The 27,264-nt window shown below is 52.6% G+C and overlaps 10 protein-coding genes across 10 annotated transcripts; 4 read left to right on the forward strand and 6 right to left on the reverse strand.

Annotated features, from left to right (window-relative positions):
• Positions 1-694: 694 nt before the first annotated feature.
• Positions 695-1,678, reverse strand: J4E87_003342 (uncharacterized protein; the record flags this gene model as incomplete). The annotated part of the gene is made up of 1 exon (XM_049374970.1): positions 695-1,678. The coding sequence occupies one exon, from the start codon at positions 1,676-1,678 to the stop codon at positions 695-697; it is 984 nt and encodes a 327-aa protein (XP_049234892.1).
• A 565-nt stretch (positions 1,679-2,243) lies between these two features.
• On the reverse strand, positions 2,244-3,901 carry J4E87_003343 (uncharacterized protein; the record flags this gene model as incomplete). The annotated part of the gene is made up of 3 exons (XM_049374971.1): positions 2,244-2,658; positions 2,711-3,297; positions 3,353-3,901. 3 exons carry the CDS (start codon positions 3,899-3,901, stop codon positions 2,244-2,246), a joined length of 1,551 nt encoding a protein of 516 aa, XP_049234893.1.
• A 5,327-nt stretch (positions 3,902-9,228) lies between these two features.
• On the forward strand, positions 9,229-10,043 carry J4E87_003344 (uncharacterized protein; the record flags this gene model as incomplete). The annotated part of the gene is made up of 2 exons (XM_049374972.1): positions 9,229-9,272; positions 9,329-10,043. 2 exons carry the CDS (start codon positions 9,229-9,231, stop codon positions 10,041-10,043), a joined length of 759 nt encoding a protein of 252 aa, XP_049234894.1.
• Positions 10,044-10,490: 447 nt separating this feature from the next.
• Positions 10,491-11,825, reverse strand: J4E87_003345 (uncharacterized protein; the record flags this gene model as incomplete). Its single annotated transcript, XM_049374973.1, has 2 exons — positions 10,491-11,671; positions 11,792-11,825. 2 exons carry the CDS (start codon positions 11,823-11,825, stop codon positions 10,491-10,493), a joined length of 1,215 nt encoding a protein of 404 aa, XP_049234895.1.
• Positions 11,826-12,365: 540 nt separating this feature from the next.
• On the forward strand, positions 12,366-15,393 carry J4E87_003346 (uncharacterized protein; the record flags this gene model as incomplete). Its single annotated transcript, XM_049374974.1, has 2 exons — positions 12,366-12,651; positions 12,701-15,393. The coding sequence occupies 2 exons, from the start codon at positions 12,366-12,368 to the stop codon at positions 15,391-15,393; spliced, it is 2,979 nt and encodes a 992-aa protein (XP_049234896.1).
• A 393-nt stretch (positions 15,394-15,786) lies between these two features.
• On the forward strand, positions 15,787-16,989 carry J4E87_003347 (uncharacterized protein; the record flags this gene model as incomplete). The annotated part of the gene is made up of 2 exons (XM_049374975.1): positions 15,787-16,034; positions 16,092-16,989. The coding sequence occupies 2 exons, from the start codon at positions 15,787-15,789 to the stop codon at positions 16,987-16,989; spliced, it is 1,146 nt and encodes a 381-aa protein (XP_049234897.1).
• A 193-nt stretch (positions 16,990-17,182) lies between these two features.
• Positions 17,183-19,531, reverse strand: J4E87_003348 (uncharacterized protein; the record flags this gene model as incomplete). The annotated part of the gene is made up of 5 exons (XM_049374976.1): positions 17,183-18,134; positions 18,206-18,224; positions 18,285-18,655; positions 18,744-19,159; positions 19,211-19,531. The coding sequence occupies 5 exons, from the start codon at positions 19,529-19,531 to the stop codon at positions 17,183-17,185; spliced, it is 2,079 nt and encodes a 692-aa protein (XP_049234898.1).
• Positions 19,532-21,006: 1,475 nt separating this feature from the next.
• J4E87_003349 (uncharacterized protein) lies at positions 21,007-22,735 on the forward strand (the record flags this gene model as incomplete). The annotated part of the gene is made up of 5 exons (XM_049374977.1): positions 21,007-21,051; positions 21,100-21,318; positions 21,372-21,809; positions 21,858-22,537; positions 22,588-22,735. 5 exons carry the CDS (start codon positions 21,007-21,009, stop codon positions 22,733-22,735), a joined length of 1,530 nt encoding a protein of 509 aa, XP_049234899.1.
• A 161-nt stretch (positions 22,736-22,896) lies between these two features.
• On the reverse strand, positions 22,897-24,230 carry J4E87_003350 (uncharacterized protein; the record flags this gene model as incomplete). The annotated part of the gene is made up of 4 exons (XM_049374978.1): positions 22,897-23,435; positions 23,492-23,789; positions 23,840-24,070; positions 24,123-24,230. The coding sequence occupies 4 exons, from the start codon at positions 24,228-24,230 to the stop codon at positions 22,897-22,899; spliced, it is 1,176 nt and encodes a 391-aa protein (XP_049234900.1).
• A 595-nt stretch (positions 24,231-24,825) lies between these two features.
• On the reverse strand, positions 24,826-27,153 carry J4E87_003351 (uncharacterized protein; the record flags this gene model as incomplete). The annotated part of the gene is made up of 1 exon (XM_049374979.1): positions 24,826-27,153. The coding sequence occupies one exon, from the start codon at positions 27,151-27,153 to the stop codon at positions 24,826-24,828; it is 2,328 nt and encodes a 775-aa protein (XP_049234901.1).
• Positions 27,154-27,264: the final 111 nt, after the last annotated feature.

The following is a 27,264-nucleotide window of genomic DNA, read 5'->3' on the forward strand; positions in this document are numbered from 1 at the left end:
ATTTGTCGCACACGCCTATAGGCCCATAACTAGAAGTCTAATGTCTGTTTTTATGTCGACCTTTTTTCGTAATTGCCATAGTCCGTACAGCATCACAGGCTTCCTGCAAACTCGTTCCATAGTAAGGCGGTGAGATGCTGCCTCTAAGGGCAGAGGTCAGACCCCCAGAACGCTTGTACAGTATCAAACTGCCCAACACGCTGGAGTTGTTGGAGCAAACTCGGATCAGCTGTCAATGGCGAAAGCAGATGAGCAAATTTTCGAGTGTGGGAAGGTGCGAAGAGACGCGTTTGCTCGCCAAGCCCGCTAGTCCGGTGTTGTGGTACAAACTCGAAGGGACGGAAGGTCCGCACTCACCGCGATGAGTCTGAACTGATTAGGCAATCATAGATAGACGTTAGGAAAGCTGATCGCCCTTGCATGGATACGACACTGGAGACATGTAGGACCGTGAAGTTGTATGCTAAGGAAACTGGCCAGCGTAGATTTGAAAGCAGTGAAGGATAGCGAGATCAGCCAAATGCACGTGAGACAAGAAGCTCGAGAATGAGAACCGCTGTACAAGGCGCATCGCCTATCAACTGCATGTGCTGTATTACCCCACTCGGAGGTCTGTGGATAATAAGGTATATACATGAACTACGTTTACATAATTATAATCCAGGAAGCGATACCTTCAAGTTGTATTTGCTCTCTAGTAGTGAGCAGGGGCGGGGGTCGCCTTGGGCCTGACCCTGGTCTCCAAAGTGCAAGGCGTGCTGCTGGCCTTGACACCTCCGTAGCCCATAGCAGGAGAAGGCTTGGTGGGGCGATGGGCAGCATGGGTAGGCTTGGGGTAGGCGTGAGGCCACTTGCCAGAAGGTCTGGGGCGACCCCAGCCGAAGCCGCCCTGGGGACGGCTGCCGTTGTGGAAGTAGTCTGGGCGAGGAGTGCCAGAGGGGCGTGTGTTGCCAGAGGGACGCATGCCGGTTCCGGTGGGGTAGGCTGCTGCTGAGCCTGTACTGTTAGGGCGCTGGGGAAGAGGCGACGAAGCAGTAGCCTCAAGGGGCACGCGAGTGCTTTGAGCCTTGCTTTTGGTGCAAGATGTGGAGGTTGCGGGTTTGGGTGTTGCAACGGTAGAGGTAGCTGCCGAGCTTGCACCTGTGGGCTTTTGAGGGGCAGCCGATGAACGAGTAGCGTCAAGGGGCACGCGGGTGCTCTGGGCCTTGCTCTCAGTGCAAGTCGTGGAGGTTGCAGGCTTCGATGGTTTGACGGTGGGAGGAGCTACCGGGTATTCAGCAGAGCCGGTAGGCTCAACAACGGACGAGCTGGATGCGGTAGAGTAGACCGGCAAGAGGGACAAAAGAGGGACCGCGGCAGTCTCGGTGAACGCAGGTGCAATAGCAGGGTTGAACAGCTGGGACGCCGGGATGTAGATGGACTTGAAAGGGTTCGGCAGATCATTGTCGGGAAGGAATCCTGAGGGTATAGCTCCGAGGGCGGATGTGATAACAGAGACGATGGGTACTATGGGCACCAGGGACGCAATCGGGTTCGGGACGGGCGTGCCGTACCCAGCAGGTGCTGTAACGGAGGGAGCAGGCTTCGAGCCTCCAGCAGGGGCGTTGTAGCTGTTATCGCCGTACTGAGCAAAGGCCGTACCGGCAAGCAGGGAAAAAAAGTAAGCAGAGTGCATCATGATGCTAGCAGATGATCAAACAAAGCGAGGAACGAAATAAAGAGCGAACGACCAGCGAACCAGGTCAGTGTGTCTGTGAGAGACGGTAAAAAGAATGTAATCGATGCGAATGATCGTGAAAGCGGTAGCAGGTCGTCGTCATGTTGGAGTTGCTCCCCTATATAACCAGGCGGGCAATGAAACAAGCCATTTCCGCTGGGGCCTGAGGCCTGGACCAAGAAGACGGCGCCAATCGAGGATCATCTCGGAAACATTTGCAGTGCACCCCAGTGCGGGGGCCGCCGCGCCTGTACAAAGGCAAGGTGAGAGCTGCGAGTGGTTGGGTTGCTGAGGCGCGGACCGTAGAATGGGTAGCGTAATTGCGGTCGTTTCGAGTTGTTTCGCCAAGATCCCGCTAGCGGTAGATCGCCGCGCCAACACGTGACGAGGTCGGGACGGGATGGTCTAGATCAACAGCTCGTCATTGCGTCAAGACGCACCATTGTCCGATTCATCATTTAGATTTGAGGACTACAGCGCTGAGTACTGACTAGCAAGTGCTTAACGGCCATCTCGATCTATTGTATCACGACGCCGTCTTCCGCCGCTTGATACCGATCCACATGTCCTCCCAGAATCCTACACCACCTTTGACTACAAAATTGCCTTTGCGGCTTTCGTCGATCTCAATCTTGAACGTCCTGAAGAACTGCAACGGGGCCTTGTACAACTCCATGAGCGCGATGTCTTTTCCAAGACAGACTCTCGCGCCGTACCCAAAGCCCATGTTATACTTGTTGTACTCTTTTGCTTTTTCCTCGCTTTCGAGCCACCTTCCTGGACGAAAATCACAGGCATCTGTACCATAGATCTTTTCATCGCGGTGCACGAGCCAGGGGTTGCAGGTTATTTCGGTACCGGGCGGCGCGTAGCGGCCATGCAGGTGCATCCCTGACGAACCCACAACGCGAGGGAAGATATTCGGAGCGGAGGGACAGAGACTGGATTCGTCAGTATATGAGAGTGACAGTGAGGAATATGAGTATGACCTACCGCATGCTTTCTTTGACGCAAGCAACGTAGTATGGACAATGCTCCAACACTTCGTCATATTGTGGCATGGGGCTCAACTTGCCCTCGCGAGTAACGCGATCTATCTCTTCCATCAACTTCGCGTATACTTGAGCATCGGAGGTAATGTACGCAATCATAGCTTGAAATGCAGTGCCTGTCGTATCAGCGCCAGCGAGCAACACGAGGAGAATTTCAGCTTTGATGTAGTCCAAATCCAGCGGTGCGCCATCTTCTGTCCTTGCATCCAGGAAAGTCTGTAGCAGATCGACTCTGTCGACTTTACCAGCTTCGATATCTTGGATTCGCTTGGCAATGAGCTTGTCACGGAAACGCATCAGCGTGCCAATACCAGAGTCGTCCTCAGGCTTCGCGACGAGATATTTCTCGCCGAACCATGTACCTTTCGCCCATTGTGTGAATGGCCAGAGCCGAGCCATTAGACCGAAAGGAAGCAGACCATCGTGGAAGCCTTTGATCAAGCCGTCGATATCGGAGCCGCTCTCGATGAATCCGATGGGTGCGCCAAAGCCAATCTCCGATATGATGTCATATGCCATGTATACTGCCTATATAAAGTGTCAGTGCCCCTGATCGCCAGCATAACGATAGTGTGAAGCATACCCACGGCGCAAAGTCAAATTTGCTGCCATCGCCGAAGACTTCCTCCAGCTTGTCAGTCCACTGCTGGATGCGATCATCCACTAGCCCCTCCATCTTCCTGACATTGCTAAAACTATATGGGCCAGCAGCGATCTTACGAAAGTGCGCGTGGTGCTTGTGTTCCCGCATATTGAACAAACTCTCCGTCTTGCCGAAGCTGCCGGTGATATAATGATTCGACTTGTTCGATTGACGATTGTAAACTTCAGGGAGCTTGGTAGCATCGGATACCAAGAGTAGGGTAGGGGTGACGCGAAGGACGGGGCCATATTTGCGGTGTAGGGCGAGTTCGACCTCGCATTCATCAGCTTTGATGTTGTGGTATGCGATCCATAGCCTCGTTACGCTGGCCCAGAAAGGACCCGGGAAGTGTCGTAGCGGGTGGAAGTATCGATAGTAGATGATCTGGTAGACGCATCTCACGGTAGTATATGCCACGAGTGCTAGGAGGATATTAGGTATCGTGAAGTATGAGAAGAGATGCAGACTAGAGTCTTGCGTAGACATCATGCAGGGTTTGTAGAATACGAGTACAGTGGATCAACTAGAAAGGGACACTGCGATGCCGACAATAGATATATTCGTGAGATATCCATCGCTCCAAGGGATCGTCAAGTACCTTTACGGTGTAGGACACTAACATGTCGCCCGGAGAAGCATCGCCAGCGTCTTTTGAAGGATTCACACACATGATTCGACATGAAATCATCCAGCGATCACACTTCTCTTCCACATGTTCTCCGATAGCGTGGCGGGGTAGCGAACGCTAGAATGAATGCTGTCGCGGGGTACATACGCAGGTACGGGCACCGTTTTCCGCTCTACCAGCACAACGCGGGGTCGGGAGTTGCATTCCATACCACAGAAGCGACATGTTCGTGTCGTGGTTGATGTGCGACAACAGTGAGCTACGTGTTGTGCCGGCCAACCCAAACTAGGCTGAAGACGATAATTTCAATGGTCGGTGATGATCTTGTGAGGACGGAAGTCTCTTTCGAGAGAAGACATGTGTGCGTTGAAGCGGACTCGAAGCCGTGTCGGTTCTGGAGAACGAACTTTGAGGCCTGGATGTTGTTGAGGTGACGCACGCAGCCAGAGCGGAAAGATCCATGGATGGGTTGCCAAGGGCGCTAATCCGCGCTGATCTTAGTGCGAAAGCCCCTGGATGCCCAGCCCTAAAGGTACCCGGGCGCGTATCGCCGCGCGGTTTGCGGGCCAGAACGCGAACACCGTCAGCCTCCTCTTCCTATCCTTTCAATCTCATCTCCCGCACGTCGAATCGCGTCGCGAGACATGCCAAATGTGCAGTGGACGGAACTTCTGAATCGGTCAACGGAAGATCAAAATCCGCAATTGCAAACAGTCGCCAATTGTCGTTCTACTCTCTTCTGCCACGCCGCGTGGACGATACCTTATTCACTGGTCAAAAGCTTCTTCGCACAAAGTCATCTCCTTAGCCCATCCCTACTGTACACATAGTTCGAGCTCAGCCGTGTATGCAGGAGCGAACATGTCAAATGCCTAACAAAGTTCGATGTCGTCCGTTCACGAACGACCGACTGGGCGTGTTATCGCTGCGATTTGCCTAGCTCTGTTACATGAAAATGTAGCGCGACACATGGCAGCGAGTCGCTTCTTTCGCCGATATGGACGGGGTTATAGAGGTAGTGAGGCTTTCGACAAGCAAGCAGCTTGATCTGGCACTCCATATCGCAACACTCGGCCGGCCATGTGACTTCCCGTAGTCGCTAGCGACCTCGGGACGCAGGACTAATACCGTTGAATGCATGTTATTATGTACGCCACCGTTTTACACAGTTATCAGCAAAGAGAATGTGTGACTGGCCAGCCAGCATGGAGGTGAGTGGAGCGAGGAGCTTCTCTCCTCGAACTTGTATTTTGTCAGATACGCTCACGGGAAAAATTCGCCCAGCCACACGAGCTTATCCCTCCAGTCGATTAGATGGCTACCTTCCACCGAGATCATCACACCTTGTCCGCCCCATCTGGTCACGCTACCTCGATCTCTATCTGCATGGCAGTGGGGGCGTGGAACCATTCCTACCACGCGAATACACAAGCATCGAGGATCAGATGGGATACCGTGTGATTGGAGCTGGGCGAGTCTGCTGCAATATAAGTTTGCGAGAAGGTCCGATGTTGTGCTACTGTGCCACATTCGCGCATGACTTCACAGCCCCGCCATCGCGGAGTGCGTCATTTGCTTCGACATCCTCCCTCTTTTCCATCATCTACGATATTGTCGAACAAGACCTTTCTTCGTCGAATTGTTGGGAGTCTCAGGTTGCGATTCTCACTCGTAATCATGCATCTTTGCGATGCGTGTATGGCTCTGCAACCGATTCTTCATCGGACATCATCTGAGGATCAGATACCGCTTGAGTCTTACAAGGTCCATCACCAGGGCTTCTTAGAACTTGCTGCAGCAAAGATAGCTGGTTGCTATATCTGCACTAGACTGCGGCGGACGCTAAAAGAAACGATTCGCCCCGTGAAGCTTCTCGGGGTCCATCCGGCGACCTTCTACCTTGCAACCACTAGCGCACCTGAAGCTGGTGATTCTTTGCAGACCACTTCAATCAGGTTCTATCGAGGAGGGCAAGAAGACGATGATCTGGCTAGGGTACCACTCGACGTCTTTCACTGTGTTCCATACGCTCCGAGTAGGTATGTGCTATTGGCGACGGATCGGTGCTAACTACACCAGACATATTGAGGGAACCATTCCGCATGGCTCCTTCTAATTCGGGCTCTGCAAAGGTCCTGGGCTTGGCAAGGCAGTGGTTCAAGCATTGCAGAGAATCTCATGAGAGTTGTCGCGATGATGCATCTACGATATGGTATCCGACAAGGCTGCTAGAGGTAATGCCGAACACGTCCGATCCGAGACTGATTGTTACAACAAAACACAACCTGCAAGGTGGCTACGCCACTCTGAGCCACTGCTGGGGGTCTAAACCGATTGTCAAATTACTTGGCGCAAATTCCGTTCAATTCCAAGAAGGGATCGATCTTCTTTCACTTCCATTGACGTTCCAACATGCTATCGCCCTTTGCAGATCGTTTGGGTTGCGGTACATATGGATAGACTCGTTGTGCATAGTACGATGATCTCTCAACTCAAGCGCTAGGGGCTGGTTGCTGACCCTTTCCAATCAGATACAAGATGATCATGCAGACTGGCAGACAGAATCAGTGCGAATGCACAAGGTCTATCGCAACTCCGCCTTAAACCTATCAGCATCGGGAGCTGAAGATGCAAGCGAGGGATTCTACTTCGACCGCGACCCAGCTGAAATCGGCCCTTTTCCGATGTGTCCTCCCTTTGATGGTTTCGATTGGCGGCACCGGGATTGCCAAGGTTTAGGCCCAAGCTGGCATATCGTTCACGAAGACGACTTCGGTCGGGAACTTCAGAAGACAGCGGCCTTCAAGCGTGCATGGATTTTTCAAGAACGACAGCTCTCGAAACGGGTTTTGCACTTCGGCAAAGGGCAGGTATTCTGGGAATGTCGTTCTGCCAACTACAGTGAATCATTTCCTCAAGGCCTTCCACGCGGTCTCACAGGTTCCATTGGTACATTGCCCAAGTCCGTATACCAGCAGACGAGGGACTGCTCATCGATATCGTCAGTCATACACAAGCGCCTCCCGGGGCTATCGAACCTACCGGCCGCGGTACAGATGCACATGGTGTGGCAGGCATTGGTCATCGACTATTCCAAGGCCAATCTCACATACCCCAGTGATAAGTTAATAGCTATATCTGGAATGGCACAAGATGTGTGGACCACGTGGCGTGGAAGAGTGAACAACAGGGTAAGATACATCGCTGGACTTTGGGACAGCCACCTACCAGAGACACTATTGTGGAGGATCAGTGAAAAAGGGCCAGGCCCACGTCCAAAACCGTATCGAGCACCGACCTGGTCATGGGCCTCTATCGACGGCGCAGTCACATGGGAAGACCGTATATGGATCGATGCGTACAAGTGCGAAACCACGATACTAGACGTCGATGTAAAGTATGCGTGGGACGAATGGGGTCAAGTCACGGGCGGACACATCGTGGCCACAGGCCCACTTTGTAAACTTCGATGGGATGAATGGAAAGGTTATATTCGTCTTGGGCCCGACCAGGGCGATGACACCCGATATAGCGTTATGCTCCATGACGACGAATCAAGATGGTGGCCAACTGATCCGTGGAGTGAAAGCGGACTCTTGTATGGACTACTCATCGTTCGCTTCCACGATGTTTCACTGCGACGCCGTTGCATGCTGGTCTTGGATCTCCTCCCCAATTCGTCCAATTCTTTCCAACGTGTTGGTATAGGTAACCCGATGTTCGGCTGCGAAGTTGGAGAGTGGTTCGATGGGTGCTCGGCCCAGACGGTCGTGATTAGATGAGAGGAAAGCGTCTGTGATTGGGAATACATGATCAGCGCTTGCAAACGTAACTCGAATCTCGTAGGACGTACCATAGGAATGCAATTGATGTCGCGTTGTTTGTCATTGAAGAAGCAACTCCAACAAGTCTCTGGTTTCCTGCCATGCTTTCTCGAGGGTTGCATCGTCTGCAATGAGCAAAAGTCTTGCTTGCCGAGCCTCCAAATGGTCGTTCAGATGAGAGAGACCTTCCAGTAGAGTATCACTTGAGGCGTTTATATGTGATTGATGCTTCTCGAATTTGTGTTTGGCTGCTTTGATCGCGTCGCTAGTCTTCTCGAAGCTGTGAAACTGTTTGATGCTGGAAGCGAACAAGTCCTTGCTGCGCTGTATCTCTTGTTTTATCTTGGCATCAACAATGGTATTCGATCCAGTTGGCATAATATATATAAGGCTGTTCTAGTTGGGTGCGAGCTAAAGGGTTGTGGCTAGTAAATTCCGTCTGATGTCGTCTCGGATAGGGGGCGTACCAGGAGGGCGTGCGTGGTGATAACCAGATGCCACTCCCCTCCACTCTTATACCAGACATATCCATACAGTGATTCATACGTATAACAGTCACTTACAGTGTTGTGACTGTGTAGTGGCTGCGTGGTGTTGACTCTTCGCTATGTTAGTCACATTTGACTCTTCACCGCACAGCCCACTATGTCTTTCATCCCATCTTTGAACAGATGGATGGAAGCTGAAGAAGATGGGAGGAGGTCGAGATAGTACTTCAGCATCACAGGAGATTGTTTACGGGACATGTATCGGGTGTATATCACTTGAAATAGGGCAGTGTTGGACAGCACTTTGGAACTGGCTGGAGAGGTTTTGGGTGTAGATATAGTATGTATGTCACTCAACCATCGACCTTTATCAGAATTTACATCAAAATAGCTCTATCTGTCTCCAAATGACAGGTTCATGAGGTAGATACGGGATGCATATCCCCTGGAATCGATCAGTGCGAGACGTCTACATCGACCTCTGTCACGACGAAATCAACAACCTTACCACACCCAAGAGGTCCTCAAGCCTTCTTACAGCCTTGTATTCATCATCCAAAAACTTATGTAGCTATATAACCACACTATAAACTCACTTAACACCACCGCAACCTACTTGAAGCTCTACACGCGACCTTATCCCCTCTCGAAGTTACTTCACACTATACAACGTATTCCTTAAGCCACCTCACGATTTTCCAGAAAATACGAGAATGTAAGATACGCTAGAGCGCTTTCTGGATTAGTGTGTTTGCTACAGACTTACCTTCACTTCCAAAGTTCGACTAACCCGCGAATAGTCCGGACCGACTCTTCCTATCACCTACCCTCTCTTCTACCTGCACCCCGCCACATTCACACCAACTCGACAGCACTATGGCGGACAAGCTAAAAGTATCTCAAGCTGCACCTAGGTTCAGGTAAGTAGTTCACTCGCTGCGACTAGAGCTATCGCGGTCACTAACAGACTGAACAGCACTGTCGCCAAAGGCGAAATCGTCACCATCTTCGTCGGCTACGAGAAGAAGCGTTACAACATCCACAAGGACATAATCTGTCACCACTCAGAGTACTTTCGCACTGCGTTCAACGGGCGCTGGAAAGAGTCGGACGAGGGCGTAACGCTGGAAGATGTCGACCCCGAAGTGTTTAACCTTTTCGTCCATTGGCTATACGCTCAAGCGCTGCCCAACAACGCAAAGTCGATCCTCCGACTGGCAGAGGAAACTGATCCTGTCTATCCAATGCACCCGTCACGAGGTTACCATGCTTGGGAACTTGTCTTGAAGTGTGGTATGTTCGGAGATCGATTCCTTACTCCAGCCTTCCATCATCTCGCACACAACACGTTCGTCAATGTGCAATTTGGGGAAGGAGTGGATGGCGGAGCCAGTGGCGTTTCCTACGCGACTATCATATGGGCCTTCGACAACCTGCCGTCGGACAGCCTGATCCTCGCTATGATGGTTGACTTGCAGTGCACTGCGTGGAATGAGGAACAAGACGACGAAGAAGAAAAGAGTCACCTGTCGCAGTTGCCAAACGAGTTCCTTGTTGCCGTTATGCTGAAGCAAAACAAGATCCGGGTATGCGATGAAACGACGGAGTTGTCTGCTTGCGACTATCATCTTCACGAGTCCGAGGAAAAAAAGAAGGCGTGTCCTGCCAACGGAAACAATTGTAAGAACTAGGAGACGGAGAATGAGCAGGAGAAATTGGGGAACATGGAGAGAACTCTGATAGCTGGGGAAAGGCCACGGGCCGGTTCGCTGCCAATGTAGAAAGAGCGATCAGCTACTCCATAGACTAGTCGCACCTTCCCGAATCAACACACTCAAACACACCTGGGCATCATCGTGCACTCACTTCGCAAAGAAAAAAAAAGCTCCATTCGATACTAGGGTATAAGATGAAGAAGCCAAAATACCACAAACCAACCCACCCATCCAGCCCTACCCCAGACTAACGCCATCCTCGCATCATCCTAGAGTCACCAGTACCAGGAACCGTATTCCTTGCTGCCCTATTAATCCGAATATCGTGACACAGCCCACCCGCCATTCCTAACCCCATCAACGCCAATGTTGGTATCTCGGTTATCGTAACTTTGTACTCGCGCCTGCTTCATTGGGACTGACTCAGGTCTGAGCATTCGGTGTCGGCTTATCCTCATGTTCCTCGACAATTGGGCTCGCGGGCGCCTCGTCCTCGTCGCTTGCTTCCCTCGCATCTTTCCACTCTGAGCTCTTTCGGCTGATGCGTGCGGGACCCATGGGGTTTTCGCGGGGGCTGGCGAGCGGGCTGGTGGGCGTGGCGCGCATGCTGCTGATACTATCAGTGCGGCCGTGGCCAAGGAGACCGCTGCGCACGCTGAGGCCGTCGGCTTGCTTGGTCGCGTAGTAGCTGTTGCGCTCGCTGGGCAGGACTGGGGCTGTGACGCCGGATGCTGAGTAGACGCTCGCGCGCTCGGCGTTTACAAAGGCGCTGACGTTGCTTGGCCTGCTGGAGGGCGAGTATATGGCGTCGGGGTTCGCTGATAGTACGCTGAGGGGCAGCGATTCGCGACTGCCGCCGTAATGCGACGAAGGAGCTAGTGCGCGCATCGAGGCATTGGTATCTACGGAGTTGCGACGGCGGCGCTTCGAGGAGGAGGCGAGTGTGAGGATGGACGCGTTATCGGTGAGGATGTTGTTCGCGGTGGCGCCCTGATATGAGTTGGGCTGCTGCTGCTGCGGCTGCTGGGGCGCCAGATGCGGCGGTATGGCTGACGGCGGCGGGGAGGTGGGGAACTGATGCGAAAAGTGCACGGGCGTAGTGCTTGTGGTTGTCGCATTGTTCTGGGGTTGCGCCTGGCCGAGGTTGAGGATATTCGAGGGCGCAGTCGATTGTATGGTGGTCAGGGTGGTGGTGAGGGAGTGCTCTGAGCCATGCGGGGACGAGAAAGTGCTGCCGCCATTGACAAAGTTGCTACCGCCTGTCTCTGCCTTTGACCTTGACGAGTGTACTGTCTCGGGGACTGTGGCGACCGTGGGGGCTGTCGACTTGTTGCTCTTCTCTATCGCCTGTCGCTGTCCGGCCGCGGGCTCCTCTATGGACGTGTAGCTGTCGTGCGATCGTAATGTGGCCGGGGTAGTGACGGAAGAGTTGTCGGCGGGCGGTACGTTGGTGTTGATGTAGCCAGACTCAGGATAGGGGTTGTTCTTTGGGGCGCCTTTCTTGACCGTGTTGCCCTTCTTGCCTGGGGCGTCGGAGGATGAGGGCTTCAGATTGGCCAGGCGCTTCATCCAACCCGCAAAGGGTCGCTTGCGCGCATGTCGGTCTTTGTATCGCGTTAGCATGGTGAGCATAATTTGTCGAGGGGAGAGCGGGCGTGGTGTAGGGAGGATATAATTTGGGTAGTTGTCTGAGACAATGGCTGTGCAAGACTAGTTCACCGTACCATGGGGTCTCGACGCAGCTTCGGCCGTAGCCATTATGCCGGCTGCCAAATATAGAGTGCAAGTGGTGAGTGAAGGAGGTCGTTGGGCTAGTTAGGCGCGGGATGCCACGTTTAGTCTGACGATCCCACGTCGAATCTACTGGAGTAATGGGGACGCGGCTGTCGGTAGCGCGGTGTGCGTCGTGAAAGCCAGCGCAAGCGGTCGGGCGCGATTATCGAACGGCGAGACAGCAAGTCGTACCGCTGCTATCAGTAATCGGAGGCGATTGAGGCAGTCTGTTACGCGGTTGGGGCCGGGAGGTTGCGCTGATGGGGAAAGAGCGAGGAGCTGCTGGTCGCTCCTGCTCATATCTCCGGCTGGACCCTGACCCTTTTCCCCAGCGCACCTGCCGCCCGCCGCGCTAAGCCGCCATGTTCCCTTCACGACACACGATTGCGTATGTTCTGTAGATCTCCATGTTATCGCCCACCCAAACTCAACACTGATCACGGCGCGACCCCTTAACATGATCGAACACGGGTCATCAAACAACGAGGGCTGAGAGGGGGCGCCCGCCAGACCTATCACTACGTCATGACCCGAAACACGTCCATTGGCGCCAAACATACTATCCCCAATGCCTCCACGCGAACTATACTGCCCCTGCCCGCCGAGGTGATCGCCCAAATCAAGTCGTCGACGGCAATTGTCTCGCTTACGGGAGTTGTGCTGGAGCTCCTGAAGAATTCCCTGGATGCGAAAGCGACCAAGGTAGAAGCCGCGATTGACTTCGCGCGCGGCGGATGCTCGGTCGAAGATGACGGTCTCGGCGTATCTCCCCTCGAGTTTCGCGAAGAAGGAGGCCTGGGCAAGCTCTACTGTATGTGTACATGCCGGAAGCCATCTAGATAGAAAATTGACGGCGACAGACACGTCCAAGTACCATGCGACCGACCCTCTCCTTGGCCGCAATGGCACCTTCCTCGCGTCACTCGCTGCTATGTCACTCCTGACCATTTCCTCGCACCACTACCAACACCGTTCACATAACGCGATAACGTTCCACCAATCCAAGGTCGTGGAGAGGCAACTTCCGGCGTCGGCGCATCACGAGATATCAGGCAAGCATGGCACCCGCGTCACCGTGCGGAACTTGTTCGGCAGTATGCCCGTGCGCGTGAAGCAACGGTCGATAATTTCAGAGCAAAGAGCCGAACACGACAGACTCTGGGATGGGTTGAAGAGGGACGTAACGAGTCTCTTGCTTAGTTGGCAGCGTCCGGTCGCTATTCGAATACGGGACGGTGACAACAGGGTGGTGCTCAGTCTCAGCATATCCGGCGTGGAAGCAGCCACAAAGAGCAAAGAAAGTGAGATTGCGAAGCCACGATCGGCACAGCTCTCATCACTCCTCAACGTATTGACCCAGGCCAACTACATCACCGTCGATGAGTGGGCGTCGTGGGTACCAGCGTCGGCTTCTACATCTGCCATCTCGATTAAGGGCGCTATATCACTAACTCCAGCACCCAGCAAGCATGTTCAGTTCATCTCGCTGGGCATACGACCGCTTTCTGCGGAGGCCGGTCACAATGAGCTGTTTGATGCGGTAAATCGCCTCTTCGCATTGTCTAGTTTTGGCACCATTGAGGAAGATGCCGACATCGATGAGCAGGAGAAAGTCCGACGACAGACAGACAAGCGCTTCAAGCAAGATGGCTACACAAACAGACAGCTGAAAGCACGCAAAGATGTCGACAGATATCCCATGTTTCACCTTCGCATCTCGTTGAAGGAGGCTCGCAGGAGAAGCGTTTCCGAAGATCAGTTCATCGGAGATGAAGCGAACCTACAGAACGTGATGGAGGTCCTGGATGCAATGGTAATTCAATGGCTGTCGGTCCATCACTTTAGACCCCGGCATTCTCGTAAGAAGCGCGACCGGCCTGGTACTGCTTCTAGCGCTGCTGAGGACGCTGCTGTCGACACGCCATTCACGGAAAGCCCCACAACTAACATGGCTTTCCGAGGACACGATACAACAGTGCGCTCGGCAACACCAAAGCAAAGCTCAACTCCGTCACAGTCTCTCAAGAGAAAACGTCCAGAAAAGGTATCGTCACGCGAGTTGGTCGACAGGTCTCGCTCCAGGGCTTTTGCAGAGTGGTCACGCATCAAGAGTGGAAAGCCCGAGTTCTTCAGCAGCACTCTGAACGTGCCGAAATCCAAGGCCGCATTCGATACTTCACATGGCGCAAACTCCGAAGCTTTCGCCCACTTCGAAGTAGCGCCACTAGCTCAAGGTGCTCTGAGCGGACAAAAACAGCGCGACGACGTAGCGCCGCCTGCACAGAGCCTAGAAACCGATGGCATGGAGAACGACGATACCATCTTGTGGACTGATCCAACGACTAAGAAGATGCATCTACTAAACGCTAGAACAGGTTGCGTCGTACCTGACGCTCGGTCGCGGCCAAGTACCGACTCAGCTATGCTCTCGGAATCCATATCCCATAACACATCGAACAGGTCCATGCGATTACCGACACGGGCTGCGACGGCTGTGGTTGGCAAGACCCCCTGGCTTGATGACATACTGGACAAATGGGAGAACCCGGTCTTCAAGCCGAGCGAAAAGCGTATACAGCAGGCGGCATCGCACGAAGATGAGGTCGACCACGGACACCATCACTCTAGACATGGTTGTTCTCGCATCGATATCGACAGAGCTTTCAACCAGACTTCTTCGAGTGGTTCTAGTAGACTGTCAAAAGAAGGGCTGCGAGACGCGCAAGTCATTGCGCAGGTCGACAAGAAGTTTATCTTGGTCAAGATGCAAGATTCAAAACGAGCAAAAGATACGTGCGCAGGGCTTATTGTGTTGATCGATCAGCATGCAGCAGATGAGCGTGTGCAGGTTGAGTCGCTCCTTAGCCAACTCTGCATCCCGGTGCAAGAGGGAACTGGATACAAGTCCAAGCTTGGCCACCAAGCGCATGTAGCTTCTGTTGTGCTGGAGAAGCCAACGCAGTTTGCAATCTCGCCGCAGGAGCGAACACACTTCATAACGCATGCCGCGCGTTTTGCAGCATGGGGTATTCTCTACGACATCGTCCAGACGACAGTATCTGCATCCATTCCTAGCACTGCCGACAAGGATAAGTACGTCTTATCCGTCACGACGCTTCCAACTGTTATATCCGAACGATGCAAGTCCGATCCCAAAGTCCTAATCTCCTTCCTCCGCTCAACAGTCTGGAAATACGCCGAAGATCCACATCTCCCTCCTCTACCCACACCATCTAGCTCATCAGCAAACGACCCCACCGACTGGGTCAGACGTCTTGCAACATGCCCATCGGGTCTCGTTGATCTCATCAACTCGCGCGCGTGTCGGTCAGCTATCATGTTCAACGATGAGCTCAGTATTGACGACTGTAAGGCTTTGGTGAGGAACCTAGCGGGTTGCGTCTTTCCGTTTATGTGCGCGCATGGACGACCTAGTATGGTGCCACTTGTCGATCTTGGAGGATTGGGTGAAGGAGCTGGTGGCTTGGGCGGTCGCGACGAAGCGAAGAAAGAGGTTGGATTTGTAGATGCTTGGAAGAAGTGGAAGAAATGAATGTGAACGCCCGAATCTAAGTGTCATACCTGACCACGGCGCACAAGCCCATAGCGCATGACCGTGCCAACACACAGACTCTGCTACTGAAGACTCATCGCGCACGACAGCCATCAACAACATCTTGTCGACGGGAACGACACTGACTGCGTGCACAGCGCATCAGCGCATCAGCGCCCCATCGCAAGCATGAACAACTTGATCGCCGGAGTCAGATATCTCGACTCACGCATACTCGGAGTCAGCATGTCTACACGGAACAGTCATGGCGAGGTATAAAAGCTTGCCCATGTTGACACGCGCTTGCAGACAGTCTCGAAATCTCCCTTTTCTCGCAGCTCCACAAACTTCTCGACACTTGCACGAGCGTCGAGAGTCCATACTGAACCAGTCATGGTAAAGACATTTGCGGAACAGGCTAGGGAAAAAGCCGCCCAGGATGCCGCCCGGGATGCCAAACTTGGTCAACACCTAAAAAACATTCACAGAGAGCGAGAAGACCGACCGGTTCATATAATGAAGAAAGTCATCGAGTACAACTCGGAGCAGTTCGCGCAGCTGACTAAAAACCAACCTACGTGCGAGCTTATGGACATGAATGGGAACAAGCATCAGGAAAAAGATCCATCTGGGCCTCATGAGTAAGTCATCAGGTTTCGAAGGCAGGAGTATACTAGCTAACGCATTTGGTTACGTAGCCCATGCTATGGGAAATGCCGCATTGGTTTCTTCACGCCGTTCGACTTTGCGTCTTGGCGCGCCACGGAGCCGCATCACAATGGATTATCATCGATCATGTATTCCTTTCCAAAGCTCCTGGACGCGAATATCAACATGTACATGTTGCCTCGCCCGTTTCACCCCCGCTATGAGCCTCCCGAACATTTGCTTAACGTCTTTAAACAATGGGAAAACAGCTCTATACGCAAGAGGTTTCTGGACACCTTATCAAGCAAGTGGACGGAAGAGTACCCAGCTGGCAACATCAACAAGATTATTTGCTTCGGGCTTGGCGAACTATACACCGAAGTGAACGAGGAAGGCCCAGCTTGGCTCCTAGACGAGAGCCCTGGTCTAGACAAATACCTTACTGTTCTTGCCTTCGAGATAGCCTCTTTTCTAGAACACAAGCTCGGTACAAAGATTCCAATGATCTTCGACGACTGGAGTTACGATCAACAAGACAAGAGTCGCATAGAATCATTTGCAACACAACTAAATACACCGATAAGCTTCCTGAGCAACTGCGAAGCCCTTCTTCAAGTCGACAAAAATACCTTGGTACTGGCACCTAGCCGCGCCAGGTACAATATCCGCGAGCTCATCGTGGATATTACCAGAGACGAGGGAGGCCCCGCTGGCTTCTTGTGCGAAACCATTGTGCCCATTACCTCTACGAAACACGAGGTTGCTTGGAGCAAAGGTGAGAAAGATCCGCCTACTAAGCTTCTGGCGTCTATGGCGAAGGACTACAAAATGGACAAAGTATGCGGAATTGATCGGTGGGGAGTGGAGCTCTACTTGAAGCGTCACGCGATCAAAGATCCTCCTCCAGAAGGTTGGGGAAGCTGGACGCTTGCAAAGTGTTTTAAGTAATAGACCTCAAATAGTTATCATCACACGCTGCCATGATCTTGTACAGTGTCACTCTCCCATGTTCGGCATGATCGGCGTACAAGATATCGCAAGAACCAAGCAACATGACTGACAGACACAACCCCTTCATATGTAATCATCCAATACAAGAATCGCCTACACTCCCACTCCAAACATTCCCCTACAACCAACCTCATAGAGGTCCCCTCTCAGCCCAAGATTTAATGATTCCCTCATCACTCTCCTCGTACTCCCTATATTCCATCTCCCCATTCTTCTTCAAGAACGTATTTCCCTGCACGAACTTCGCCCTCCGCTCCGGCCTCGTCGCTACAACTTTCCTCCACACCTCATACACACCCTCCACACTGGTCAAGTTCTCATAAAACGGTCGACACGCGTTGACATCTGCTGTGCACCGCCAGATATGCAGGGCACACATCAAGCGACCCAGTGCAGGTTTGCCGTGAGATATGATCTTGGTACTGTCGACGGTGACGTGGAGGTCGGATGTGTTTGCGTCGTGGTGGACAGTGAGGACGCCGCCGCCTTCGATGAGGAGGTGCTTGAAGATGGCGAAGTAACCTTGGCTGTGCGCTTGGGTCCACTTCTTGTCGTCGGGGTTGTAGTGCTCGAGAGAGCGCAACCCCTCGACACCAAGGTGCAGGTACGAAAGGTAGACCAAGTGATCAGCCGTCAACTCAGTCTTCTCATCATACCCGAAGATGGCGAGAATGTCTTTGTTATCGACGAGGTATGCTGACATGAGTATAGCCCTACACTCTTCAACTGAATTGGCAATGTCCTCGAATATGCTCCAATATGTTTCGTTGGGGCGGTAGCAGGAGGCCACCGTTTGGCCCGTCAAAGGGTTAATTGGCGGGTTTGTGACATCGAAGTTGAATATACCGGGGGCTGTTTCGCTCAGGAGTTTTCCGGTGCCGTGGCCGAGGAGTTCGTGGATAACTGTTGCGACGAAGCGGATGGTATGGAGGTTTTGGCGGTAGAGTTCGCGGTCTGGGGGTTGAAGGTAGACGGATGCGCCGGAGGAGTTGCGATTCGCGCTCATTCGGTTGGCGATGATGATGTTCTTTGAGCCGTGGTTCTCGCGGATGTCATTGTACTGAGCAAGTAGAGGTGAGTGACTAGATTATTGAGGTGTGGAGGGCAGTGAAGAAGACTTACGTTGGGGAGATTTGACGCTTCCCAAACATACGGGCAGCAGACTGTTAGCGCTGCGTCATCAGCGTTAGCTTGCCCAGGTGCGCTTTTGTATGGAGGGCGCCGGCACTCACCATGCACAATCGCACATTGGGGTATGACAACCACGTCCTTCTCGAACAAGCCCTTGCCTTCGTTCTCCGCCGTCGCCCAAGGTAACAAGGTACAGAACTTCGCTGCACTAGCCACGAAGACTTCCATCTTCTTTGTTTCTTCTGGATCCGCGATACATACTACGCCTTCCCATTCCGCCCGTACGCCATGGGGGTCGCGATAGCATTCTACGAAGCCGAGGATGTGTTCGATCGAGGGGGCAACGTCTTTGACCCAGGTTTCCTGGCCTTGTCGATATGCTCCGAGACATCCGGTTACGAGGCTGTAGATGTAGCGTTCAAGCGTCTTCACCTGGTTGTCGTTCTGTGCGTACATGCTGGCGCGGCCGAGGCTGTGGTAGTTTGTTAGTCTTGATGTCAGGCCCGGAAATCTTGGTGCTATCATCTATGATTTGGATATCAAAAATGAAACAGACTTACTAGTGGCCAATATTAGACACTTGGTTCCGATGATCTCCTTTCATCAATGTAACTTCCGAGCCGCCAAGGCGTTCTACTGCAGTAAGATTGTGACTGCCTAAATCATACGAGGCCTGGAGAACTTCATAGACAGCGCATCCGTGTTCCGTTGTCTTCCGCACCCTCGTATTCTCAGGCTCATAGCCCTTTTCCTGCATGGCCAGCTGGATTTCTTTGATCTCTGTACGTGTGATGCGGTCGCCCAGGTAGTACCTCGACACCGCAGTATCGCTCGGATATCCAAGACCCTGCGGGGGTACTGCAGTCATAGCCTCGACAAGGTTTTCAGCAGCAGGTTCTGTCATGCCCACGCATCCCACGATCTTCTCCAGAGACTCTTTGCTAAGATCAGGCACAAACTTCTGACCTCCCTCACCCTATACAGTCAGCACATAATCTCATCTTCTCTCACAACTGCTGGCGCTTACATAGAAGTTTCCGAGATTGTACAGGAATAGCCCAGCATAGCACAAAAAAGCCTTGACTTCGTCGTTGGTCACCGCGCATACATCCTCGAACTGGCTCCACTCGCCCTCGCACGCACGATAGGCCTTTATGATGAAGTCGAAGATGTCTTCCGATTCTAAAGAGGTCTGGCGCAGAACGATGCGCGCTCCATGCCAGGCTGCTTGCGAAAGATAGTGAGCGTAGAGCTTGTCGCGAGGTGGAAGACTGTCGAAGAGAGACTTGATCGCCAGACGGTGGATTGGAGAGGCCTGGTCAGGCACTCGAGCGCGATTGGAAGCCATTGCGGAATGGTATGATGAGGTCGTGAGTAAAATGCGTGCAGGTGTAGCGACTCTGATCCCGCTTCGCTGGCCGTTTGCATCGGCTGCACGTGATCGAAGCAAACGCAGCCGTCGATGCATTGACCCTTGATATCAGGTTTGAGGCGGCATTTCGCGGTCGAGAGGGGATGTAGGTTCACACCATAGTCTCTCGCGGCGCACGAGAATACGTAGAGCTTGGGTCAAGCTACGTTGGTGTACGGTGACTCTTTGTACGACATTGAATGTTGGATGTTGGATATTGATCGATCAGTGCTATATCCTCGGTTGGTGTTGGTTATGATTTGGCTTGTTTCCACGAGTCTTTAACTCGATTCTGATAAGGAAATGACGCGTGAGCGATGAGTCAAGCTCGCCCTCAAACTTGCAGTTGCACCGTGAACAAGGAATGGGAAGGTGGTCGAAGCGATCGAGAACAACACATCAATATGGTACGGTATTGGCGCCGTACGAGTAGCAACCAAAGACCTAGCGTAAGAATTTATAGAACCATCAATGTGGAACTGTCGGAGGACTGAGACCTCAGGTAGATTTGCTTCGTTGTCAGCAAGCCAACAGCGATAATATTGGGTGCTCCATATGGACGCGTATGCGTTCGGCATCCGACCATCTTAACTAACAGCAATTGCGATTTAGGCGGAAGATTGTTTTAGGGTTCAAGCATCGCTCCTTTGCGATAGTATCATATGAGAAGGCGGGCATCGCTGGGTATGCTGGAAGAGTGAGGCGTTGAGAACGGGACCTCGGGGAACGCGTTGAAGTTTAGCGTGGAAGATTCGCGATAAGCTAGTCCCAGTTGGGAACATTCACGTGGTCATCATCTATCATCAATCGCGTTGACGTCGCATTGCTCCCCGCCATCCACCTGCATGTCATCTGCTCCCTTTTGATAATGATGCAACTATTATATCGATGATCGCCATTTGAAAAACGCATCACAGAGCTGCCATGCCACACGATTGCCAACCGCAGCTATGACTCCCTATTCACGGACGGCACGCTTATGTCCATAGCGCATACCATGAGATCGCCACTGCAGGTGCAGACACCCTCCAGAGAATCCAGCAAATAAGCGAGTGCCTTGTTCACTCAAGCTTTCATCCTTCCCTTTGCCGACGCTGACATCGCAAAGTCGAGTCAACATACGTCATTCACGAACTTCATTCACCCGAACATTTCAAAAGCCAAGCCTCCACTCCGCTGCCGAAGCTGAATTTCGTAGGTAACGATGCATGAAGCTAAGTCCGCGAAGCGAGCTCTTACTCCAACAAACGACCTGTCATAGCCGGATTGAGTAAAGATGTGCGCTGCACCCCGCGATTCGGGAGACGTTTGGCGGGGATCTATCGTTGGAGAATCGGATGAGATGCAGCGATAAGAAGGCTGAGTGTATGTGCGCAGTGCATGCTGTTTCGGTGAGTCTGCCACAAGAAAACATGTCGCTTAAAGAGAAGGATCTTGAAGCCGAGCGGAATGAGCATGTCAGTGTTCATCCAAGCCCTACTGGAACGATGCGCTGACGACAGAAGATCTCGTTCGACGAGAAAAGCTATGGCGGTAGAGACGACCGTGTCAATCTCGACGACACCGTAGTCCCAGCGAATGACTCCTCGGGACCGGCATCGTCACCTATCGAAAAGGATGACAAGGAAACACGTCGCATCATTCGAAAGATAGATCTCAGGCTCTTACCAACACTAGCTGTCATCTATGCTTTCGCACTCATCGATCGCGTTAACCTTCCCAATGTACGGCCTACTCTCAATTGTAGTTGTATGTCGTAAACTGACTCAACTTCCAGGCGCGCATCGCAGGCATGGACGAGGACCTGGGCCTCTCCATCGGTTCGCGCTACTCCATCCTCACGATGATCTTCTTCATACCATACATAATTTTCCAGTTCCCTGCCAACATAATCATCCGAAAGCTCGGCCCTGCCGTATGGCTACCCTCCCTGGTCGTTTGCTGGGGTGCTGTCACGATCGGCATGGGCTTTACGAACGACTGGACGCAAGCATTAGGTTGCCGAATCATACTGGGTGTGCTCGAAGCAGGCTACTACCCAGGCTGTGTCTTCTTGTTGAGCTGCTGGTATGTGAGATTTGAGGTGCAAAAAAGGTTTAGTGGGTTCTACCTGCTAGCGCTTCTTGCAAGTGGTTTCTCAAACATCTTGGCTTGGGGTCTGAGTGAGATGAGAGGACTAGGAGGCCTAAATGGGTGGCAATGGATCTTTGCGATCGTACGTCAAGCGCCTCCATACTCTCTACCAGTTGCTGACAGATACTAGGAAGGTGCCATCACCATGTTGCTGGGCTTCCTCGGCTACATAACCATCATTGACTTCCCCGATAAAGCCAGCCAACCCAGTCCCATCACAAAACGCCCTTTCCTGACCGATGCGGAAGCCAACATAGTTCTGGCCCGCATCCAACGTGACCGTGGCGATGCGGTCGCCGATAAACTTACCCGTTCAACCATCGCCAAACATCTCCGCGACTGGAAGATTTGGGAGTTCGCATGGCTTTACTTCCTCAACAACGTCGTCGCATATAGCTGGGGATACTTCCTGCCAATCATCCTCCGCAACGATATGGGTTACTCTGTCGCCATGAGCCAGATCCTGTCTTTCCCGCCATATGTCTTGGCGGCCGCTTGGATGTTCGGTACGGCATGGGTCGCCGACAAATATAGAATGCGCGGTGCAATAATCGTGTTCAACTGCGCATGGGCAGTCTTGGGAGTGTGCATGATGGCTTTCCTAAGCAACGCTCGCGCAAGGTATGCCGGAGTCTTTCTGGGCGTCAGTGGTGCGAACGCGAACGTGCCGAGCATACTGAGTTATATGCACAACAACATCGTCGGGCAGATGAAGAGGAGTGTTGCAAGTGCGTTGTTGATTGGAGGTGGAGCTTGTGGGGGTATCGCAGCATCGAACATTTTCCGACAACAGGATGCGCCCAAGTACATGTAAGTTCCATACATTATAATTTAAGAGGATATAAAGCTGACATGCATAGACCCGCCATGGCTGTCGTCATCGCGACCCAAGTACTAAGCATCCTGCACATACTGAAGAACTTCTGGGTCTACTCACGAGCTAATCGCCAAGCTGATCGTGGAGAGAGGATGCTGGAGGGCCAAGAAGGCTTCCGACAAACGCTGTAGATTTCCGGCTGTACTGCCCGCCACTATGCCAGCGTAAGATGAACACTACGAATATATGCCGCTACGCTATGCTATGCCATGCTATCAAACTCATCAAATAGTACGCGACGTGACAGCTCCCCTCGCAACAGAGATCCCAGATTCTGCATGCCAAACCGAAACTAGCCCATCAATCTCCGCCGTCTTCCACTGTCAACGCTGACGGTGTTATCTGGCCCGATACTGATGCTCAAGCTGCTAGTGTCATCTTCGCTTGGAGCCCTCCTCCTGTCTCTGTCCCTGTCTCTTCCGCTAACAGCTTGACTCTTGCTCCTCTCGGGTTGTATGACCAGCCACGTTGAGCCGCCTCCCTCATGCTCCTGTTCCATGAGCTGCAGTTGTGGTCCTCCGCCTCTCTCATCTCCTCTTCGCATGTCCCTGTCTCCTCTTCTCACATCGGTTTCGCTTAGTCCTCGCTCGTTTCGGCCGCGCTCTCGACTGGGCTTTGCGTTCTTGGTGGGTGGCGGAGGAGGGAAGAGAGAGGGGAACTTGGCGGTTTTCAGAGGCAGTGTTGTAAGCGAAGAAGGTAGCGGGAGAGATTCGATCAGCGTCAGCTTCTCGAGTGGTATGGAGGTGAGGAGAGAAGCGGGTAGGTCGACAGGCGAGCATGCGACTATCGTGTGCCGTAGGTGCGTGTTCGATGCGAAAAACGACAAGTTTTCTGTGTCATGTTAGAGACTTCGCGACCTTCCACCTCGAGCATGCGTGGATACATACCTCGCACTTTTCTTCCTGCTCCGCCTTCCTTGCCGACTCCAGTGTCGATCCAGTCGAAGCTCGTTATCCTACCGCAGAAGCCAGTCGAGAAGGCTCGTAGCTGACCCAAGTTCCGAACCTTCTCAAGTCGTACAAGGTAGTTGGCCATACCCTCCAAGTTGGCATATATGCGGACGATGATGTCGAGTGAGTCGGCATCTTCGTACAGCTCCCGCAAGTATTCCCTTATCCGTATGTTCAGTTCATCTGCTAATGCTTCGCCGCCTTGAGCCTTTCGTGTTATGTATTTGTCTTGGAACTGAGACGGTCAGCTAAGATGCTTGAGTAGAAGTATACTACAACACATACCAGGAAGCCTTCGGCATCGGCATCTATAAGCACCATAACGAACGGTCGTTTGGACTGCGACTGCACTAGAGCCTCTTCTTTTGCCTTGGACTCTGAAAGCTGCCCTTGCATCGTCCGCGTGACATCTGCGATTTCCGCTTGCAGTGTCCGCCTGACATTTTGTTCGGAGCCGAGGTCGAGTTCACACTGTGCGAGGCGTGCTTCCGTCTTTTCGAGCTTGTCTAGGAGTTCCTACTCCATCGTCAAATCCACCGTGGTACCCAGGACGCCTCCAGTAGCATACCTCGATAAGCTCGCACCTCTTCTCCTCCAAGATCCTAAACTGCGACAACCGATCGCGAAACGTCATCGGAGGTGGGGCAGGCGGGCCCGCAACAACTAATTCCGCCATCTTCAGAACTGGCAAACGTCACACAATCACCAAAAGGCAGGAAAATTACTAAACGACAGAAAAATCTGGGGATCCTAACATTTAAGAAGACGCGTTGTTTTGGGCTCCCGCGCAGCGCTAGCTAGTTGTTTTGCATCTGCATGGCCCAAAGTACGGTGACGACGCCGGTGCGAAAGATGGCAGGTTCTGATTGGCTGGGCATGTGGGGGAGTTGGGCTCATACGCTGCCTTGATGTTGGAAGTCACCGGAAGCATACAGAAGGTCGTGAGCTGGCGGGCTGTGTTCTGGTCACGGATGCATTCTTTGCGGCATGCAATATGCGGCGCGAGCCGCAATGGGTCGTGTGAGGCGGAGATGGAGGGGTGATGGGTGCTCTGGAGGGGAGGAGGGGCACATTCTTCGCATTTTAGCCCCTCGTTTATCGAAATGCATGTCACATTGCTTCTCTGGCTAATGATACAAAGGTGTTGCGGTTTCTAGATACATTCGTGGATGCCTCTATGGATCACAGCTTTCCTCCACACAGCCAAAATATCCAACGCTTGCATAGAACCCCAACGTCCTTATGACTCACTCATCGAGGAAGCTCATCGGTTACATGACCCGGATAATGTCGGTATCTGGTATCGCAGTTGCCATCACGGCGCGACGATCAATCTTTCCTCCAGACGTGCGTGGCAGCTGCTTCCAGATCACGGCGCGGGTCGGACGCATGTAAGCAGGGAGATTGAGGCCGCGAAGCAACTTCAGCAGATACCGGCGCGATGCAGCGTTGAGTGTCCCGGTCATGACAACAGCAGTCAGGATCTGCGGTTCTTCCTGCTCTTCATTGCTGTGAAGAACCACGACTGCTTCCACCACTCTCCCTTTGGCCTGGTCAACGATCGTTCGTGAGACATCTCCTAGCTCGATGTGAAAACCACCTACTTGCGCGGTTGACTCGTCCAAGCGTCGCGAGGTAACGAAAAGTACCCCAGTATCGTTGATGAAACCCCAGTCTCCTGTCCGAAAACACTTCACACCAGTTCCAGGATGTGTCTGGAAACGGTGGTCGTCGACCTTAGAGCCAAAGTAGCATGGCCCAACACCTGGACCAGCGACCCAGATATCACCAGTCCAAGCTACAGGAAGTGGTCTGCCCAGATGGTCGCCTACCCAGATGTGGTTGTTTGGTAACGCGGCTCCCACAGGGATGAGCTGGCCTTCTTTGTTGCCCGCGTACGCCTTGTAGTCGACAAAGCCCATGGAGGAAGCGATGGTCGTCTCAGTCGCTCCGTAGAAGCTTGCAAACCCCAGGTTATTGAGTTGAAGCTCAGTGAAGTTGCGAATAACGCTCGATGAGATGTTTTCTCCGCCACTCAACGCGAATTTCCAAGATTTGCAATCCTTGAGCATGTGACGAGGATGTTGGAACCAAAGTGAGTAGTCGGATGGTGTAGCAATAGTAGTGGTGATCTTCTGGTGCACCATGACTTTGGTCACATTGGCGGGAGATGAGTCTGCGGCTAGGAAGAGTGTACCTCCAGACGTTAGGGCGAACAAGATCTGAAAGAGCGACATCTCCGACGTCCAATCGCTGTGCTGCAGTACGGTCGGCTTCTCGTCTTCGAAGTAGTAAGCAGTGGAAGCCACAAGCACCTTCAAATTCTCGTGTGTCAAAACGACGCCTTTTGGCAGACCATCGGACGACGGAAGATGCAGTCCCACAGCAAGATCGTCTGGCAGCGGCTCCTCGACGTTGTCGAAACCTTCCGTGAATACCATGTCGCCGCAGAAGAATACGGTACCAAGTTGGAGTTTCAGTGCGTAGTCAACTAGATTTGGCGTGCTAACGATGCAAAACATAGTGTCGGAGTTCTTGGCGATTGGAAGATTGTCATCAACGGACAGGTGGTAATCTATCGGAACGTAGACTCCGCCAGCGCACCATATCGCGATGATACTGCAAAGAAGATCGATGGTTGGTGGGCCGAGTACGCACACAGGAGTACCACGACCGACTTCGTGCTTCTTCAGATCGGAAGACATGGCGACCGCGCGACGTATGAGATTGACATAGGTAATCTTTTGGTTTTGTTCGTCCTTTACAGCGACACGATCGGGAGTCGCTGTTGCGATCTCTTGAAGCTTTTCGAGGACACTGCTGAAGGAGACTTGGTGCTCAGGTCCGGCGCCGTGCGCCATACCTTGCTCACGCTCTTCTTGGGACACAAGGTCCATATCGATGACACTAGTAGTCTGGCTCTGAGCAACCATTTGCGTCATTGCTTGGATGTACATCTGCGCCACCACTTCAGCATGTTCTTTGTCATACGTCTTCTCGTCCAGGCCAACGAATACGACTAGGTTGCGGTCGAAGTCTTCGCGTACAATCAAGACGAGGTCTTGAGCATGCTCGAAGTACATATCGGTAGTCGGAGAGGTAGGACATCCACGAGCAATCCAGTCGAAGGTGACTTGATGGAGAAGTGTCTGCTTCGAGATATTCAACTCGGATAACAAGTTCTTGACTGGTACATGAAGATACCGTCTAGACACGCCCATAGTCGCTTTAGTCTGTTCTAAGAGTTGGTTGGAGGTGTGTTGCGAGTCGCCCTTGAAACGCACTGGCATAGTATCGCCCTTGCCCTTCAAAGCTCGACCCAGACCAACCACGAAGTCGTCGGTACCAGTGAGCTGTGTGAGTAGGATCTGCAGCGCAGCTAAACCGAAGTTTACCCCGGAATGTTCGTAGTCGTCGCACATGAATCGAATGCCGAAGGAGAGGTTTGCTGAGATGGTTGTCTCGAAGCGATGGAAAGCCGGAACCGCATCGGGATTGCGAAATCCTCGAGTCGTGAACGGTAACATTGGTATAGACGTGGGTCGACCTTCCATTTGGGCTGTCCATTGCCACAGACCAGAGGCCGGTAGGGGGGTCATATGAGAGAGTGGGCTGCTTTCTAGAGTATGGGTCGCCTCGAAAGAGTCGCTAGGGGTCGCTGGAGGCGGTGCAGGCAATGAATAGCCGGGGGTGGATTGCGCTCGGCGAGA

This window comes from Alternaria ethzedia (genome assembly GCF_023757985.1).
Source record: "Alternaria ethzedia strain BMP 0044 chromosome Unknown scaffold_6, whole genome shotgun sequence".
NCBI lineage: Eukaryota > Fungi > Ascomycota > Dothideomycetes > Pleosporales > Pleosporaceae > Alternaria > Alternaria ethzedia.